This window comes from Triticum urartu, chromosome 1A (assembly GCF_056163025.1).
Source record: "Triticum urartu cultivar PI428250 chromosome 1A, HENAU_Tu73, whole genome shotgun sequence".
NCBI classification, from domain to species: domain Eukaryota; kingdom Viridiplantae; phylum Streptophyta; class Magnoliopsida; order Poales; family Poaceae; genus Triticum; species Triticum urartu.
Genome location: NC_141873.1, coordinates 573,015,486 through 573,036,212, shown reverse-complemented (window position 1 = coordinate 573,036,212; position 20,727 = coordinate 573,015,486). Strand labels below are relative to the sequence as shown.

The 20,727-nt window shown below is 42.8% G+C and overlaps 1 protein-coding gene and 1 long non-coding RNA gene across 3 annotated transcripts; both read left to right on the top strand.

Annotated features, from left to right (window-relative positions):
* The first annotated feature begins 4,842 nt into the window (after window positions 1-4,842).
* Window positions 4,843-6,651, top strand: LOC125530884 (uncharacterized). The gene is made up of 3 exons (XM_048695305.2): window positions 4,843-5,170; window positions 5,471-5,939; window positions 6,035-6,651. Exons 1-3 carry the CDS (start codon window positions 5,101-5,103, stop codon window positions 6,303-6,305), a joined length of 810 nt encoding a protein of 269 aa, XP_048551262.1. The 5' UTR covers window positions 4,843-5,100; the 3' UTR covers window positions 6,306-6,651.
* Window positions 6,652-9,201: 2,550 nt separating this feature from the next.
* LOC147992902 (uncharacterized) lies at window positions 9,202-11,765 on the top strand. 2 transcript variants are annotated; one of them, XR_015609845.1, is made up of 3 exons: window positions 9,202-9,765; window positions 10,590-10,681; window positions 11,494-11,765. It is a non-coding gene; the product is annotated as an uncharacterized LOC147992902 (long non-coding RNA). The 2 variants fall into 2 exon arrangements; XR_015609844.1 differs by having other exon boundaries at window positions 10,587-10,681.
* Window positions 11,766-20,727: the final 8,962 nt, after the last annotated feature.

Sequence of the window (20,727 nt, the reverse complement as noted above, 5' to 3'; positions counted from 1 at the left end):
TTAGGCTGAAAAGTAGGCATCCCTACTGCATATTTTTGTAATTTCGTTATAAGTTTTTGTACAAGAGGAAAATATCAGGCTAGGTTAATTTTATGAGGCTGGACGGTAGGCCTCCCTACAACATTTTGTTTGTAAACTTTTGTACAACAAGAAGATTTCAAGGTCATGTTAATGTTTTCGAGTCCGAGGTACTACAAATTTCTTCTTTATTTCGTTATAAACTTTGCAAGGTCGTTTTTTTAAGGTTGAATAGATATGTACTTGCTTTTTTAGTTCTTAATAAATTTTTGTACAAATAGAAAATTTGAGTGCTTGTTAATTTTTTTTAGGCTGAACAGTAGGCCTTGCTATTGCATTTTTTGCAACTCCATTAAAAACATTTGTACAAGAAGAAATTTTCATGCTAGGTATCTTTTTAGACAAACAATAGGCCTTCCGATTGCATATTATTGTTTTCTTTCATTATAAAAAACATATGAATAAAATTCAAGGCCAGGGTATTTTTAGTGCTAAACAGTAGGCATCCCCATTGCTTACCTTTTTCTGTAATTTTATAACAAAATTTTGTGCAAGAAGATCATTTTAGGGCCATGTAGTTTTTTAGGCTTAACAGTAGGCCTCCCTATTGCATATAAATTTCATACAAGAAGAAAATATTAGGGCCATGCATATTTGAGGGCAAGGAGAATTTATGTGGATCAGTTAGCCTTGCATGCACATTTGAGGGTCAGTGTAATTTTTTTGAGGCTGGACAGTTTGCCTTCCTACTACATATTTTTTCTAATTTCATAATAAATTTTTGTACAAGAAGGCGAAATCAGGATCAAGTTATTTTTTAGTCTAAATAATAGGCTTCACTAATGAATGTATATTGTAAAGTCATAATAAAAGTTAAAGAAGAAGAAAGTTGCAGGGCCAAATTAATTTATTTATGACAAGTATTTGTAATTTCATTACAAGTTTCTGTACAAGATAAAATTCCAACACAAGTTAACTTTGTCATGCTAGACACAAGGCCTCCCTACAGCATTTTGTTTGTAAATTCCTGATAAAATTTTGCACAAGAAATGTTTTTCAAGGCCATGTAAATTTTCTTAGTACACCCTACTGCAAATTTATTTTATTATTTATTATAAAAATTGTAAGGTTAATTTTGTAAGGCTGAACAAATACGTACTTGCATATTCATATTTTCATAATAAAATTTTGTACAAAGAGGAAATTTGAGGGCCACCTAATTTTTTAAGGCTAAACAGTATGTCTTCCTATTGCATAGTTTTTTACAACTCCATTATAAATTTGTACAAGAAGAAGATTTTCGGGCTAGGATAACCTTTTTGGCTGAACAATAGGCCATCCTATTGCATATTATTTGGTAATTTCATTTTAAAATTTTGTATATGACCAAAATTTCAAGGCCAAATTAATTATTATTCTTATGCTGAAGAGTACGCCTCCATACTGCATACCTTTTCATAATTTCGTAATAGTATGTTGTGCAAGAAGAAGTTTTAGGGCGATGTTATTTTTTAGGCTGAATATATGGACCTCCCTATTGCATATAAAATTTTGTACAAGAAGAAAATTTCAGGGCTACGTTAATCTTTTCTAGGCTGAACATTAGGGCTCCCAAATGCATGTGTTTTATAATTTCATTATAAATTTTGTACAAGAACAAAATTGCAGGGCCAAATTAATTTTTGTAATTTGACATAACTTTTTAACAAGAAAACAATTGTTGGTTATTTAATCTAGTAGCTGATGTTTTTTCTAAAATGCTTCATAAAGCTACTAGTAGTGGTTTAATTGGTGGGTTGCTACCCCATGTCTTTCCAGGTGGGGTAGTCAGCCTGCAATATGCTGATGATACCATATTGTTCCTGGATAACTCTTTAGAGTATGCCAAGAACTTGAAGTGGATTTTATCCTGCTTTGAAAATTTATCTGGTTTGAAAATTAATTTCCATAAAAGTGATCTTCATGCTATTAATATTGCTGATCAATTTTCTAAGGATTTTGCCCAGGTTTTCTGTTGCCAGCTTGGGGATTTCCCCTTTAAGTATCTTGGGGTTCCCCTTCACTTTAAAAAACTTAGAAAGGAGGACCTCCAACCCATTATTGATAGAATTATCAAAAATATCTCTGGATGGTTGGGGAGATTGCTCTCTTATAGAGGGAAACTGATTTTACTTACCACTTGCATTGCCAGCATTCCTGCTTACCTAATGTCTATTATGAAATTTCCCAAATGGGCTATTGACATGATTACATCTCAAATGTCACACTTCTTTTGGGGGAATATGGGTGATAATCATAAATACCACCTTGCAAATTGGGGGTTGATTTCCAGAAGGAAAGAGTTTGGGGGTATGGGGGTTCCAAATCTTAGAGAATTCAACATGGCTCTTCTGGCCTCTTGGGGAAAAAGATTCTATGATGACAGGGATAGTGACTGGAAGAAGATGTTAAACTACAAGTATAACACTTCCAGCCCTAATCTCTTTAATACTAGGGTGACCCTGGGGTCCCCTTTTATGAAAAGTTTATCCTGGGCTCTTGCAGCCTCTAAAAATTTCTATAGATGGATTCCTGGAGATGGTAAGAGTATTGCCTTCTGGCATGACACCTGGGTTGGGAACTGTTCTCTTAAAACTTCATTTTGGGACTTATTTACTATCTGTCAACAACAAAATTCTACCCTTGCACAGGTTTGGGTGAATGGGGAACTGCACTTAACTTTTAGAAGGTGTGTGACGGAAAACACTTTAAAAAGATGGGAGGAGCTCATCAAAGTGATTGAGCCAATATGTCTGTCTGATTCCCCAGACCAGCCAGTTTGGTTGCTAGAACCATCTAACAAATATTCTGTCAAATCATTCTATAAAATGATTAACTTTGGTGGGATAGTTTCTACTATCAAGGATGATATTTGAAAAATTAGAGTTCCACCCAATATTCATGTTTTTCTCTGGTTGATCTACTATAATAAGAGCTTAACTAGAGATAATCTGGCCAAGCGTAGGCATGTGAATGACATGTCGTGTGTCTTCTGTAGTGAACCTGAAACCATCCAGCATTAATTTTTGTATTGCATTGTTGCCAGACATGTTTGGGAGGTGGTTGCTGATAGCTTTAATATTTCTGCACCTGAATCTTTTGAACTGCTGTCTTCTTTCTGGAAGAGGAGAAAATACTGTGAAGCTTTAAATATTGTTACTGCTGCTACCTTGTGGAGCTTATGGCGATTTCGGAATGATTTTGTTTTCCAGGGAAGAAGATGGCGAAGTATACGCTGTGTCCTAGACCTGTTGGGGGCAACGATCAGGCGGTGGAAAATCTTATGCTCAGAGGCTCAGGGTGCGCTTCTTCTCCGGTGTTTAAGACTTTTGGATCATCGAAGGAAGGAATTGCTTAGGATCGCGTGGCGGTGATGCTGCTACCAGGGGCACCGCTGGGTGATGTACTCTAGCCTATCTTAGCCTTCTCTCAGCTCGCATGTTCTGTCACCTGGTTATGTACCCTCCTAGTTGGACCCTCTTGAAACTTGTAATAGGGCAGTTTCAGATCTTTGCTTTTCTCTGTCTGTGGCAGCTACTCTCTAGTTGCCGCCGAGCGATGTTAACAGTATTATGTTGGTTGCCGTTTGCCTTGGCTTAATAAAGTTGGGGCAGGGGGAAACCCCTTTCTTTTCAAAAAAAAAAGAAAACAATTGTTGGCCGGCTAATGCATATTTTTTTAATTTCATTAGAATGTTTTTACTTGAAACAAGTAAATGTTTTTGAGCCTGGACAATAAACTTTTTGTATAAAACTTTACACAAGAAGAAAATTTCAGGGCCAGTTTTATTCTTTGCTGAAATTTCGTACAGGAAGGAAATTTCAGTGCGAGGCTAATTAGAAGATCCAGCACTTCAATCTGCAGCCCTGAATTCTCCAAAGTTTTTCATCACCGCCGAGCCATGAACCTAAACTGAAACTCTGAAAGTGCGTAGACAGAGGCACTTACAACGACTAGTATTACTGCATACACACGGTTACACATGTTGAACTAAATACCAGCATGGAGTGATGTTCGTCCAGTAGAAACCGGAATGGCACGCACGTTCTTCCAGTAGCCGGCGCCTAGCCGTGGACCTATAATGGAGACAACATCAACCGAGCAAATCAGGGGGACAAAAAGCAAATCTCTGGGTTTTCTCTATGATATGTGCAGCTGCCCGAGAAGATGAAAAGAAAGGTCTCCCAAAAGCAGATGCAAAGGTTGGGGATTAGATGGACGAAGCATCACGTTGATCGAGCTTCCGTTTATACCACCCTTCTCCTTTCCCAGTGATCAACTAGTTCAGTGGGCACAGTTAAAAGAAGACGAGATTCTGAACTTTACCACCAACTCGAGTACCCGATGATGATCGGACCAGTTAAAGAACAACTGCGTGCAATCAAAGGAACAGCGTGTGGTTTCTTTGACAAGGATTGTGTGTCATCTCTGATGAACAGAAGAGAACCGGTGAGCTGAGAATGGTAACAGAGCAGTGGTGCAGACGCTCACAACACAACACGTACGTCGATCAATCATCGACGGTACATATTCTCCCGGCAGTGCGTCTAACTGTAGGTAGCATCTTTGTCACAAAGAGAAAGGAAATACTTTACCAGACGAATAAGAATTGTGCGCCTAACTGCACGAGATGAAAAACAATCCATTTTCCTATCACAAAATCTCATCATGGGCAAGGCTAATTATAAGCCATCATGAAGGCGCCCCACACGAAGAATTCCTCGAGCTCCTTTGCATCTCTCACCTCCCTACTCACCCTGCCTTTCCTCTCACTTTTGCCGCCACCTTTGGCTTAATCTATTGCTCCTTGTCTCGTTTCCCTGACCCTGCATTGCAAAGCTCCAACGCTGGCCTCCCGGCTAAAGCTCCCTCCTATTCCCCGATGGTGCTTATCGGCGGATGCAGATGCTTTGCACTGACTGAACTGTACTTGAGCTACTGAGGCAGCAGCAGAGCAGCTAAGCTAGCTCACTCCACACTTGATAAGCTGCTTTTTTCTCTCTGTCTCCAAGTGGTGTGGCTGTGCAAGGTTGTGCCGGCGGCATGGGTATTGGGCCAGTTCATCATTGCTTGGCCTCTCTTCTTGTCCTGCTTCCTCTCCTCTGCTGCCACGGTGAGCTTCTCAGCTCGACTACTCTCTCAAGTCTCCATTTATACATGCGTTCGTCTGTCAGTTGGTTATGTTTGGTTGTTGGAGCTCACCAAGAGTGCCAGTAGTTGGAGCTGACGAACGGACCACCAGAGTGTCGGGTCATAGCAACAGACAAACGGATGCTTTTTGTCGAGAAATCTAGTTGAACTCTCAGAACAAAACTCTGCTTTTGCTCGCTTAATGATGTAATAATGATGATCGGACCAAGAATTTCGTGCGGCTGCTCGTGCTGATTTCAGTTTGTTTGATTGGTTCGTGCAGCAGTGAGAGGCGTCGAGCAGAGAGCGCACACCGGCGCCGCGTCGCGCCCCCAGGCCGCCACGGTGAGGCTGGAGCGCGCGCGTGACATGCCGGAGCTGGACGTGACGACGCCGCTGGCGACGGTCCCGCTGGCGAACCCGACGCCGATGCCGGAGGCGACCGCCGCGCCGACGCTGGCGCACCCGACGGCCGCGGCTGGCGCGGGGAGCTGGTGCGTGGCGAGCCCGAGCGCGGGCGCGGCGGCGCTGCAGGTGGCGCTGGACTACGCGTGCGGGCAGGGCGCGGACTGCTCGCCAATCCAGCCCGGCGGGAGCTGCGCCGACCCGGACACCGTCCGCGACCACGCCTCCTACGCCTTCAACTCCTACTACCAGAAGAACCCCGTCCAGACCAGCTGCGACTTCGCCGGCGCCGCCATCCTCACCAGCACCGATCCCAGCACCACCTCTTGCAAGTACCCATCCACTAGGTTGGTAACCATCAATTCCTAACTAAGCATGGTGCATGCAGACCCATAATTTCTTCCGTTTTCTTCGGCTGATCGATGCAACGAACGGCGTGCAGCACCGGTGCTTCCGTCCTGAACACGACGTCTCCGGTGACCCCGGTGAACCCGACGTACGGATCCCCTCCCGGCGGCTCCTACAACTCTCCTCCTGGTCCTGGCGGCTACTACAACTCCCCTCCTATCTACGGGTCCATGTCGCCTCCGGACTACGGCGGCAGCATCAGCGCCGCCACGGCGGTGATGCCGGGCAGCAAGAGCACGACGGCCGCCACGTCGCTGACGTGCCTCCTCGTCGTCGCAACGGTGTCTCTCAACCTGTGCAAGTAAGAAGCGAAGTACGCAGGCTTGTAATTCGCGCGCAAATGCACTTGGAGGCTGAAGTGGGCTGAAGAGGATTCAGATGAACAGGCACCAAATGCATCTAGAAAACAGAGGAGGCGCCATGACAGAAGCAGAGTAGCAATGGGCACCGGGCAGGCTGGCCCCTAGTCAGTCAGTGTTGCAAATGTTTGTAGTTGCAGTCAGTGTCAGCGAGTTTTGGCGTGTGCTTGAGGTGGGATGTTTGTACTTACATGCCATATTTCTCCGTTGTGGTCTGGAGGAGAAAATATAGTACCATCTTGTATAAGGGCATCTTCATGCTGACCTCAAAATACAGAAACCGGTCATCCAATGCTCCCCACATACATTTCAAATAAAGTTTAAATAAAGAGACGTAATTCATACACACCAAATGGATTTTCATGTAAACCAAAACACATTCATTACCATTCGGACAATTTATTATGAAAAGGAGCAGCCGGACCTAAACCTATCCTACGACGGCACCCGTAGTCCACTTTCTTGGTATTCTGCATCAGTAACCACGTCCTGCATCTGTTGTCTTCATGAGTGCCAGATGGGGTTAAGACCCGTGAAGTGAAGGTGCAGTTTCCGGCAAAGAAGAATAGGACGTGAGAGACGGACCAGCCCACTTGGCACACAAGGCCCTGCCACCTCCCATACCCTACTCATCCTCAAAGGAGTCAGCGACATGTCCGTCGTTGGTGTCATTGGATGTAAGGTCGACGATGGACGTGGACGGTCTGTCACCGTCTACCTGCCACATGCACCCCCAAAAGTTGGACAGCGACACGTAGGACGCACAACTTCTGGCATTCTCGTCCTCGACCGCGTGTACCGCCGGCGTGTGTGCTGCCACATCCGTATCCGGTTTTGCCGCCTTTGCGCTGCGAGCGGCGTGTTGAGCATGCGCGACCTCGTAGAACGTCCGCTCAATTTGGGTTCGCCGCGATCATGGCGGCCACGGCCTCCTTGCTTGCGTGCTCGCCTTACATTTGGCCCTCCACCAATCGATGCTGCTTGAGAAGGAATATGTTGTACCGTTGCTCCTCCTGTGCCTTCTGAAACGCCGACACAGGAGCCGGCAGGCTGCTCGTCCTCTGCCATGGCGGCGAAGAAGTACAGACACCAAGGACACAGCGAGAGCTGCGCTCTCGGCCGGCACGTCGCTTCAATGCCGGCACCAGTAAGATGTCGCGTCCGCTCTAGGTCAACGTCAATGCGGCATCGGACGGGAATGCGTGCAAGGGAGATGGATATTTGGTGGATCAGGTGGGTCAGGAGCGAGCATGGCAGCGGTTCAGATGACGGCAAAGCCCTCCTCCAACATCAGGGCCGCCACGGCGATGCTGCTGGGCAGCAAGAGCACGACGGCCGCCACATGACTGACGTGCGTCCTCGTCGTCGCAACGGTGTCTCCTAGCATGTGCAAGTAGGAAGCCAAGTTTGCAGGAATGTAATTCGCGCGCAAGTACATTCGGGGTCTCAAGTGACTGAAAATGATTCAGATAAACAAGCACCAAATGCATCTAGAAATCAGAGGAGGCGCCTTGGCAAAAGCAGAGTGGCAATGGCCACCGGGCAGGCTGTGGCTGGTACTGTCAGTCAGTGTTGCAAATATTTATAGTCGTATAGTCGGTGTCAGCGAGTGTTGGTGTATGTTTCAGGTGGAATATTTGCACTGGCATGAAATATTTCTCCATTCTGGGAGGAGAAAAATGTATCTAGTATAAACCCTTTTTTGCATGGACATGTCTCATTTATTTATATAATAAAGATCATAGTACAAGTCACCTAGGCATGGACATGGCAAAAGTGAAAAAGAACATTAGCCTTTGCATAAAGGAACACCAGATAAGCATGAGAAATGCAATCAAGAGTGAAAAATCCCCTGAGCTTGGCACGAACTCTCACCACCTGCATCCGGCACCACCATTGCAGTCATCAAAGGAAAAAAAAACGGATCGCCTCCTCACCTGAGCTCGACGCTGCTCCATCGCTGATTTGCAACTTTGCGGGCCTCCAAGGTGGCTCACGAAAGGCGAAGCCATTACCGTTGAACAAATCAGACCGGAGCAACAAACTAGACAGGCCATCGAACTCTAAATCTGACACCCCACACAATTAAGACATCGAAAGAGGGAACCATACAATGCATGCCATGAACCCAACACACAATCCACCATGTTCCAGATGTCACCGATACATACCATAATCTGCATCTGCTCCTGGGCTACCTTTCAAGCTTTGCGTCGGCGCTGGAGCAAATGTCGTCGCAACGGCAGAACCCAAGGACAAAGTCCACCAAGAGGATGTTGTCGCCGCCACACCATCCTTACTTGAACATATTATTTTCAAATTCAACCCCAACACGTATCGGAAGGATATGAAGATTCTTTATTCAACGCAGCCATCGCCATCACTGAAGCCAAGACGATGAACAACCCAAAAACCTAAACTACTAGTAATTCCTAAAGCGATCCACACGCATGAATCCAGAGACCCCTTTCACGACCCACGACCAAGGTCATCAACGGAGGGGAGCCGCCAGAGAATAGCGGCTGCACTACAACACAGTCAACAATCGGAGGCATTTTTATGGTGGCATCTTAGTAAATTGCCTAAAATTCTTTAGTATAGAAGGCAATTACGAGTAATGCCTCAAAAGATGGTTCTTATGTAGGCATTTCAAGAAAACGCCTCCGAAGCTCCCTGCATTCCCGGCATATGTCAAAATGCCTCAATATCGCTTACTATTGGGGGGCGTTCGGCAAAAACGCCAGTACAGTTTAGAAGGCATTTTTGGGTAGAATGCCTCCGATGCAACGCCGGATCTTTCACTTACACCCTTAGGTATAGAATATTTAGACTAAAGAGTCCTCCCACCTCTCACTTGGGTACGATTCGTGGATGAGAAAAAAATTAGAAAACCCCTCGACACCAATAGAGAGCTCCGCCGCTGCCGGCCGGGATCCACGGCCGGCGTTGCTGCCGCGTGCTCACCAGCGCTGCCCCTAGAGATGTGCTGCTTGACGAGCCGAAGCCCCCTACCGGTCGCGCTCCAGGTTCGTCCTCGACCACCGCCGCTCGACGCGTTCCAGGTTCGTCCTCGACCACCGCCGCTGGACGCGCGGCTGACCCGCCGCAGATCCCGCCGGTCGGACGGGCCCCCGAGGCCTGCCGCTGGACGTGCTGCTTGACGAGCCGACGCCCCCTACTGGTCACGCTCCAGGTTCGTCCTCGACCACCGCCGCTCGACGCGCGGCTGACCCGCCGCAATCCCCGTGGTCGGACGGGCCGCCGAGGCCTGTCGCTGGACGTGTCGCCGAGGCCTACGGCTGGACGCACGACCTAATTGGCCTTGGTCGACACCACTGGGTGTGACAAAGTCACTCTACCTGGGATTGCAGCTAGCAGATTCAAGTCTGCACGCAAGCTGTTTGTGGTAATGTCTCTTCATCCGTAATGATTTTTTAACTCGATTTCGCACCATAGCATAGTCAGTGGCTGTTGAAGTACTATATTTGTCTAGAACAGATGCATGACAGTGATAGTTTGAACCTGTAAACCTCCTAGCTGTGCAGTTTGTCAATTGCTATAACAGTACTATAGCTGTGCAAATTAGTTTGACATCGATGCAGTAAACTGTATATTTGCAGTTTTGCACTAGCATAATCAGTGGTTGTTGAAGTACTATATCTGCTATAATAGTACTCTAACTGATACAGTACTATAACTATAATTGCACAGTAATAGTACTTGTATTGTTTGGCGATGTATGAAGTGCCTAGATGAAGTTTGGACAGCTCATATCCATGCCTCTTGAACAACTGAAATGCACAGTAGTTTGAGGGCCTTGCAAATTTTCCTCTGTATTTGTGTGTGCATGTGTAATGGTTTTTTGAGAATCACACATGTGTGACAGTTGACATATATGACGGATCAAATGGTACTGCATTTTCTTCATTTAACAAAATAATGGTGCATTTTTAATAAAATTAGACCACACTTTGTTTCCTTGGAGAAATATGTGTGCTATATGTATTTGCTGTTACTCAAAGTAGATGTCAACTACTCCTACATGTGTTTGTGAAGCTCAGTGCATTTGATTATAACTTCATAAGCTTTTTTAATGTTATTATAGTACTTGTAAATGGTCATTATAATATCTGCCTTGTCTTTTATCGGCAAGACACCATGCATATCTACTTTTAGTAGTAGAACTTATTACTGTTTATATTACTTTTAATAGTAGTACTTGTGCAGCAGACAAGCATTGATAATAGCAGCACTTGGTTTTGTTGAGTTTAGCATGGATAAGAGTTGGATGGAGCAGTGAGGAAAGTCGAAAGATGGTCAAGGTGAGTTGCCCTAATATCAAAGAATATGTACTAGTGCTCCTTAACTCTGAACTCTGTTTTTTGTGGATATATAATTTCCTAACCTGAACTTAGTGATCAGCTCATCTACTACCCTCTTCTCTGCAATCCTTGACAATAATCTGGAGTTATTGTGACAATAGGTTTTGACAAGAGGTGTACATGTGTATTGGTGATCTAAGATGCTTATTTAAGTTGTGAAAATAGCCAGAGGTTTTGTCCATTAGTCAGCTTACTGTAACAGTAGTTTTTTATCATATTCTTATATGCCTGTGTAAAGTTTGTACATTTATTGCACCTTGAATTGATGGCTCCATGTTTCAGTTCTTAAAAATAGTTCTTGCTGTCTTAGTGTCATGTGGAACCTGGACATTCTGATGGCCAGTAGTCTTCTCCAAATTGACAACTCTAGTCATATGGTTCACGCGCAAGCTGGTTCAGATGGAACAACATGCATAGGTTTAAGTTTATCCCTTTTTTCGCTAGTACCAACTTGATCATCTATTCAGTGATTCAGTCCAATGAGGCAATGACCAATGGTCCAGTTTTAAACATACCTGTCACCCCTTAATGATCTTTATCATTTACCTATTTTACATTTTACAGTGATGTTTGGATGCCACATCGACTAGTCAGAAAGAATGAATGCTGTACCTACTCATGTTACTGTTTGAATGATAGATTAAGTTTAATTGCACAAACAAAAATAGGTTTAAGTTTTATTATTTACATCATTTTACATGCCTGTCTCTGTAACCCTGTTACAGTGCTAAGAAGAGTCTTTGCTCTTGTAGATGCCATCCGAAAGTCGAAGTTGAATGGGGCACACAGCTGATTGGTTTGTGTACTTCTAATTGATTGCATCAAGCTGGAACACTCTTTACATTGTTGTCACAGCAGTAGGCAGTGTACCTGTGTGTTACATTGTTGTCACAAAAGTAGGTAGTGTACCTGTGTGTTACATTGTTGGCCCTGTGTTGGTGATTGATACTTTGATGTCATTTTCAAATTTGTGAAGATGTTCTGATGCTTTACATTATTCTCTTGCACGATGATACTTCTAGCCGATGCAAGCCTCTCAATCTTGTTCTACTATTTGTATATGTGTGTTTGTACAATGGTTGCAAATTAGTGAGCTTGCTGTAACAGTGTTTTTAATCATATTCCTATATACTCCCTCCGTCCGGAAATACTTGTCTTAGAAATGGTTGAAAATGGATGTATCTATAACTAAAATAAGTCTAGATACAACCATTCCTAAGACAAGTATTTCCGGACAGAGGGAGTACCTGTGTAAAGTTTGTGGCGTTCTTATGTGCCTTAGAAACATTTGGAGGCAATTCAAAAGACGCCACAAAATGGTTTTAGAGGCAATCTTAGGAAATGCCACAAAAATGTTTTGAAGGCAGTATGAGTTATGCCACACAAAAAAATTTAGTGGCAATTTAGAAAACGCCTCTGTGTTTCTTTCGAGGTATTCTGAAAAAATGCCTCAAATTGAGCTTGCTGGCATTTAGAAAATGCCCCTATATGTTGAGCTTCTGAGGCATTCTGGAAAAGTGCCTTCAAAGACCTTTCCCTTCGTGACCATCTCTAGCATATTTTAAAAATGCCTTCTATTCTCTAGGCTGGCATTATACGGGCCTTCTGAGGCATTTCAAAGTGCCTCCTATTGACGTCCGTGGTGTAGTGCTGGAGGCGAGACCGCCTTTCTTTCTTCCGGAAAGAAAACGATGCTTGGTTGGCAGCCTGTATAAACCCAATTCTTTGGGCGTCTCGTGTTAGAGAAACTCTAACACAATCGCCATATCCAAAGCGTCCAACCCGAGTATGGAGTGCACTTAAGGTGACGCGCAAATCCGTTGTCATTCTAGCACAATCTCCATATTTATTTCTCATTTTTCATTTTTTTTGGCTTTTGTCCGGAATTTCTAATTCTAAATGGAGGCAATCAAACAAGGACTAAAACTTAATCAAGAGCAAAGAACGTATTAATACTTAAATCATCTTAAAATAGGACCAATAGTAGCCTCATTTACATATAATTGTGACTTAAAATGTTAGTAAGCGACATTTCCAAATTATAAAAAAAGCAGGTGATGTTGCTATTCGACGTTGCCAGCTATCTAGTAGTCGAGGTCGTCTATTCCTCGTCCTCGTCGAGGCCATCAAGGTCGCCGTTGGAGTCGAGCGGCTTGCGAGCGGTTGAGCTCACGTTGCTGCTTCTCCTCCAGCTTGTCGTCGGGGAGGGAGGAGGTGAAGCCCTGGCGGCGGGCGGAGAGCTCCAATATGACCCAAATTGGGTCCTCAGGCTCGGCATAAATGGGGACAGGGAGGATGGAGTGAGTGGGAGGGTGAAGGCATCCTCTTCATTAGAGGGGGAGTGCCAACACTCGCGTCGGAAATGTGGGCAGCATGGTGACGGGAAAGATGGCGCAAGATCCGTTGTGGGCAGAGCCATAGGAGGAGGACACGTCCGTGGCTATGGCTAGTAAAGCGCGGGAAGAGGTAGCCCCCAAGGCGTCTGGGGTTGCACATTTTCATCCGCGAGTCGATTCTGCCAGCAAGCTATAGGCCGGTGCAACGACATTTCGATCACAGAGCGGAGATGGGGCAGGCAATGGGTAGGAAAGGCGGCGGTGATAGGGTTAGGGTTGAAAGGGGACACATTGTCATCGGACTTTTATACGCACAAACGGAGAATGGAATCCAAACATGGATGGGGAAGCAACCTCAATGGACAAGGGAAACAAAATATTCTAGATACGAAGAAAAATTAAATTCCACTCCGTTCACCAGACTTGGAAACATTTCTTATATGGAAGCGAACTGCATGGCCTGTAATTAGATGTATCACTAACATTCTAATAATCGAGATTATAGGAAATAAATTATCACATGATTGTTTTCTAAAATACAGTGCTTTCGTCGAAAAAATATAATGTTTTTTTGGTAATAAATAATATTTCATCGATAAAAAGTCCATATCGTAGCAACGGTCTCATCAGAAGAAAAAACTGAAAGCATTTGAAAGAAAACCTTTTTTAAGGCAGAAAATTATATGTCCTACAATGTCAATTTTCTAGAATTATTAGTCTCCTTATCACCAAAAATTAGTTTCCTAAATATAAAAAAATAGTTGATTTGATTTTCTAAATATTTATAGAAATATTAGGAAATTTCACATAATCTATTTTATCATACTCCATTTTTTGGAAACTATCCATGAAAGATGTGGGCCGGTCTCACTCATAATCAAGCGACATACGGGCTACTATGCGATGGCTTGCTACTGATTTGATAGGAACCTAGTGATCAATAATCCGATCCCTAAAGGTTCCCTTATTTATATTGAACTCTTTTATTTCATACTAACTATACTCGTCATAGTTGTATATATGTCATATATGGAAGAGTGTATCAGTAAGAATGACACTTACATAAAACTATATAAATATCTGTCACTACAAATGCATGCCGGTGTATTAGATTTGAATACATTTCAACATATTTTTGTGTAAAAATAATTTGGGTGCTTAAAATTATTTTAGCTATAGTGAGGATTTCTCCAAAATCTAAGCAAAAAAATTGCTTTATTACATAAACTAATTTATGCTTCCTATAGGTTGAGTTTAGCATTGCGCTGGATTACAGTGATCCTACATGCATAAATATGTTTTGCCTTCCTTTTTTAACCTTATGTGACTAAGTTTTTGTAGAAGATTATAAAATGAGCACAACACAACACAACAAGGTTCAACAATATCAAAACTAAACATTATTGTATTGTAGTGTAATACATTATTGTGTATTTATGTGTTCTCTTGCTGATAGTATTCTTAATTACCTACTAGATTTGGTCGAGTGTTTCAACCGTATAATTTGGAAAGATAAAGGTTGGTAGAGGTTTCTAGAGTACAAAACTATCAAGTTTCGAGGTAGTTAAGTAGATATTGTAGAACGTATGAGTTGTCAGCAATACTGAACTTATGTGGTTCAAATGTGTAGTTGGTCAATCTTCAAAACCAATAGACACATGTTGCAGGATTTTTGTTATGTTTATGCATAATTGGAAGGGCTAGAGTAAGCATGCCTTTTATTCGCGACAAACCAAGTTGTACGGACAAATGAATAAACATGCTAGGGTGGATAGTTGTCCTTGAAACATTGAGAAACAACCCAGAAAATAGAAGTTTACTAATGGCCCCTAGGGCTCTCCCTAATGAAAGGAGGTTTTATCTTTTGTTTTGTTTCTGTTTTACCCCAAGAAATGAACAAAATTCATGAGTTTTAGAAACTTTGTTTTGAAGTTTAAAAAATGTATTGACTAGGGTTCAAACAATCGGCTTTTGATAAGTTGGTGGATTTTTTACTACTAAAACAGGACATGTTAACTTGATCCATTGGAGCTCTAGCTTTTTTATACATCTCTACTATTAAAGGGAAACTAGCTGAATACTCGTGCATTGCCATGAACTAATGAAAATTTATCATGGTCAAAGAATTGTTCGGCTCAGAAATATATATCGAACATGTGGACATGTTATTTCCATTCTGATAGCGAAAATCTTCCTTGACAATCATCGCGTCTCTTTAAACAAACCTCTCCTTGGAAGAAGAAATTGTTTTCCTACCTCTTTTCCATCCAGTTTCATTCTCGACGGAGAAGGCAACGCAAAAATTCTTCCTACCCCTCTTTTCCATCCCTTTTATTCTTGATACTTTGTTCGAGGTCTCTTTTCAAAGTGTACTTTCCTTCCCATTTCTTTGTCCCAATGAGACAAATAAGAGCTCCCTTCTTTACCACTTTAGGGAATGGCGGTGAAGGGGGTTTGCGTACAAAAAAACAAAGTTCATCATTGCTTGGCCTCTCTTCTTGCCCTGCTTATTCTCCTTTGCTGCCACGGTGAGTTTCTCAGCTTGAGCACTCTCTCAAACTCTATACATGTGTTCTCTTGTCCGTCAGCTGGTTGATTTTGTCTTGGTTAGAGCATCTACAAGTGCATTTGGCATCCGACCCCTTATACGTCCGCGGGCGCATCCGAACGGATTCTCATTTTTCTCTCCCGGCTTCCATATATCTCAAATCTGGACTCTCAAAATCATGCAAATCCATGCATGTCGATCATACAAGACAATGTCGCATGCAAATAACAAATGTTGGTGCAGAGCATAGTTAGTGTTTACATAAAATTTATTTGAAGTACACAACTCAAGCATTAGCACCTTGGTTTCCATTGTGGGTCCACATGTGATCCACAAGATAATTGAGTAGCTGCGTGTGCACCTGATGATCTCGAAGATTCTGATGCATCTGCAAAAATTTCATAAGCTGAGCCACATCTTGATCTTCCAGAATTCTCTAGGTGCTTCAAAATCATGGGTTTGGGCTACACCATCACCCTCATCCTCGATTCCTCGACAATCATATTGTGCAGAATAACACAACATGTCATCAACTGCCACAAAGTTTCTGACTCCCACATCATTGCAACGATTCACACAATTCCCCAACGAGCATGAAGCACACCAAATGCCCTCTCCACATCCTTCCTAGCCGCTTCTTGCATTGTTGAAAAGTGGATCTGTTTATTGCCATGCGGTTCGGATATGGTCTTTACAAACACCGCCCACCGACAATAGATACCATCGGTAAGATAATATCACATGTTGTACTCTTGGCCGTTGACGGTGTAGTTGCACGGTGGTGTTTCGCCATTGCAAAGCCTCCTGAACACCAGAGATCGTTGAAGCACGTTGATGTCGTTGTGAGAACCCGACATTCCAAAGAAAGCATGGCAAATTCATAAGTCATGTGATGCCACTGCTTCTAGTATGATGATGGTCTCTCTGGTGTGACCTTGATACATTCCCTGCAAACCCTTGGGCGGTTCTTCCATTGCCAATGCATGCAATCAATTGATCGGAGGAAGAAGAGAGGAGATAGCAAATGGATCCGACAGGTCTTGGGGGTGGATTTGGTGCAATTTGCGGTTGGGTCGGGTTGTCGGGTTCGACGTGATGCACTTGCCCGGACGCCCCCATATCCACTTCATATTTGAACTGGATATGAAGGGTGGCGGTCAGCCCGGATGTTTTGAGGCCCATTTAAGGAGCCCGTCTGAGTTCAAAAAATCATGTCCGGACAGTGATCGGGCGGCCCGTCCAGGCATATGAAGCGGGTTTGAGGCGCAACGGTGTAGATGTTGTTATGTTTGGTTGTTGGAGCGGACGTACTAACCACCAGAGTGTCTAGTCATAGCAACAGACAAACCAATGCTTTTTCATCGAAATCGGTACAGATTCTAAGCTCCCAAGAAATGAGAGCCTCTGGTGCATCGTGGTATGTTGGTGGTAATTTTTTTTCTTATGGCAATATGTTGGTGGTAAGTTGGCCCGGTTTGGCGATCGTTTTTCCTTGGTCGGTTCAAAATGGGCCTTTTTAGGTGACTCATGCCGTGTGTGAGGCCTTTTTAACGTATGTGTCACTGGGTGCCTCTGTTCTATCGTTCTCTGGAGATAATAGAGGCGTCGACGGCTGTGGGGGACCTTTTCTTCGGTACGAAGAGGATGGGCGACCGTGTTCTTGCTGGCTGCGGGGGTGAGCTGCTTCTGTCGCCGGAGTCTTCACCTTCGCATCGGCTTCTATGACCTGCTGGGTGGGTGGAGGTGTGGATTGATTTCCATGGCGGGGGGATTTGCATCAGCCAGGTCGCCTTCCTTCGTTCCCGGTTCAGGATCAGTTTCCTCTTCTTTTCCTTTTTGTTGGTGGTGATTTGATTTGCTGTCTCACCTATGTATTGGGTTGCAGTTTGGGTGCTTTATCATTAGAGTTGTTTGGGGGGGGGGGGTGAGGTTCGTACCGTAGAATATTCGTTCATGATGTGCTTTTTTAGTTTCGGTTTGATGAGGTAGAAGATGTGCTTCATTTGCTTCGATACGTCTCGTGCGTCGGCCACGGATGTATATATGGAGTGATTAGGCATGGTTAATCCGGATAATTTCAGGGTGTACACTCTTTCTTGCCAAATTAATGTGTCAGTCTGTTTTTCTATCTATATGAGGGTGTTCATTGTATCGATTTTTTCTTCTTATGACTGAAAAATAGATGATTAATTCTTCAGATAAATGTGTTTGTCCTCTTTAGTTTTGACAGCAGCCTTCACTGATGTTTAGAGGTATAGTTCTGGTCTTCTAGACCAGGAAATTATTTGGCTAAACAAGCAAAAAAAAGGGGTTATCTAGGTTGTGTGTTGATTGCAATAGTTTTTAGTTTTACCCTTATGCTAGTTCAGTCATTTGTGGATGTGGATGGCCATGCTTGCGTGAGGAAAGGTCTGAGCACTAATGGTTATTGCATTGCAGATATGGGTTGGTTATGCTTTAGGCCGTGTGTGGCAGATGTGTGAAGTGGGTATGTGTGCGCTTCTGGGAGCGTTCAGTTAGGTACATTCTTATTGTTCTTTATACTGTTTTACTTACTTATGTCGTTCTAACCTGTTAGCATTGGTCAAAGGTGTATAAAAGCATGTTAGTAACTGGTAATCTCTTTCTATTGCTTGTGTGCATCATCACATTGATTCTGAAAGGGAGGGTCATTTAACTGGGTAAATATAATTTTATTTGTATGTTGTGGCTGCACTTTCTGGAAAGGAAGATCATCTAACTAGGGAAATAGAATTTTATTTTATGTTCTGACTGCATTGCGAGTTCGTAGAGGAAGCTATCCTGATCTTTTTATTCAGATCTTTGTGTGTGTTGCGGTTTTCCTTGAAAGTGTTGGGCCTATGTTATTTTGTATGGGGCTAAGGTAACTCCAGTGGGAGAGCCGTGTTATGGGTGACCTCATTGCACGGTTCAGATAACACTTTGTTGGTTGTTTCTGGAGACTGATGAAGGATCAAATTTGTTCGTCGTTGTGGAGGGCGAAGACCGCTACCCGGCTTGTTGCTACACGACAACACGCATCGGTCGTATCATAGTTTGTATTAATCTCAGAGCTATATGCTTACTTGTTTTGTTGTTTTTGGAGACTAATGAAGGATCAAATTTGTTCGTGATTCTGGAAGGGAGGATCATTTAACTGGGTAAATAGAATTTTATTTGTATGTTCTGCCTGCACTTTCTGGAAAGGAAAATCGTCTAACTAGGGAAATAGAATTTTATTTTATGTTCTGACTGCATTACTAGTTCATAGAGGAAGCTATCCTGATCTTTTTATTCAGATCTTTGTGTGTGTTGTGGTTTTCCTTGAAAGTGTTGGGCCTATGTTATTTTGTACAGGGCTACGGTAACTCCAGTGGGAGAGCCGTGTTATGGATGACCTTATTGCACGGTTCAGAGAGCACTTTGTTGGTTGTTTCTAGAGACTCATGAAGGATCAAATTTGTTCGTCGTTGTGGAGGGCAAAGACCGCTACCCTGCTTGTTGCTACACGACAACACGCATTGGTCATTTCATATTTTGTATTGATCTCAGAGCTACATGCTTACTTGTTTTGTTGTTTTTGGAGACTAATGAAGGATCAAATTTGTTCGTCGTTGTGGAGGGCGAACACCGCTACCGTGCTTGTGGCCACACGACAACACACATCGGTAGTGTCAATCAACCACATGATGTTTCTTGGGCATTTTCCCCTCTGCCTACATCTCTTTTACCTCAACAAATTCAAGAAATCAAGATCTCTAACCCTGCTTTTCTCCTTGATTTTTTAACTAACATATTTTATATGATGCCCAATTCTTTATTTGATGAATTATCTAGCTTATACTCAAGGATATTTTAAGATTGAGGCCACCGAGCATTTTTTAACTAACATAATTCTTTATTTGATGAATTATCTGAGTAGATTTTAAGACTGAGGCCACCGAGCATTGATTCTCAAGGAATTATCCATGCAGAATTGTAGGACTTATTTGTTGCTAATGCCTGATAATGAGTGAAAGCAGTTCCATTCTAGCTCTTAATTTGAAATCGGTGGGCCAAGATTATTTGCTGGTGGAGATCCAATAATCCAGATTATTTATCAAGGGCATCTCTCTTATTAGGTTAGTATTGTTTTCTTGATGAAAAATTCACATGCCAGATGATAGTGTCAAAAGATGATTGATTACCTTTTGACCAGTTATGATATTATTCTTCACTAAAAGAACATTTTTATAATATCATTAGAAAGTACTCCCTCCTTTCCTAAATATTTGTCTTTCTAGAGATTTAAACAAGTGACTACATACAGAGCAAAATGAGTGAATCTACACTCTAAAATATGTCTATATACATCCGTATGAGGTACTCCATTTGAAATATCTAAAAAGACAAATATTTAGGAACGGATGGAGTATAAGTGTATATACTTGATATTTCAGTGATGAGCCCAGTGGTAAAGTTTTGCCAGCACACAACCTGGACATCCCCTTTTCTTGTATGGAAGTAAAATGGAGGCGCGTGAGGGGACTTCATTTTGACATTTTATATTTATGTATCCTTATGGATGGGTGAACCCTTGGTATAACAATGATGACTTCTACAAACTGATTGGGCATGGTTAATCCAGATATTTTCATGAGTACAATATTTTTTTCACCAAATCAATGTGTTAGTGTGTGTTCCTATCCAAAATGATACATAACTATAAAGTGTTACTCCTTAAATTTTCTCCTCACTTATATCCTTGATTTGTAGTGTGCCGCAGTCAGTTTCAGCCTTTTTTAATTTTCAGCTATATAGGAAAGAGCAGGTAGGATGATACTGCAATGTGAAGAAATAAATGTAAGCATCGGGCTTCACGATACTCCTTAATAGGCTAATAGCTGAATGGCAAATCGTTCAATAGCATATATGTTTCTTACATGGCTGCATTATTTTGCTGTTTATTTTTCGGGTTTGCTATTTAACAGTCAAGTGTTTTTCAATTCGTCAACATTCAAATATGTGTCCGTCCGTTCTCGCGCGGAGATTCATGCTGGTTTTCTTTTTTTCTTCGTGCTAGTGCCCTGTTTGCTCCGGTTTGTTTTCTTTTACCGGGTTCG

What these genes read in the sequence shown, in the direction of transcription:
- LOC125530884 (XM_048695305.2), top strand. Translation starts at nt 5,101, where the DNA reads ATGGGTATTGGGCCAGTTCATCATTGCTTGGCCTCTCTTCTTGTCCTG. An exon ending in TCCTCTCCTCTGCTGCCACG is followed by an intron (nt 5,171 to 5,470) that starts GTGAGCTTCTCA and finishes TGGTTCGTGCAG; the next exon opens with CAGTGAGAGGCGTCGAGCAG. An exon ending in TGCAAGTACCCATCCACTAG is followed by an intron (nt 5,940 to 6,034) that starts GTTGGTAACCAT and finishes AACGGCGTGCAG; the next exon opens with CACCGGTGCTTCCGTCCTGA.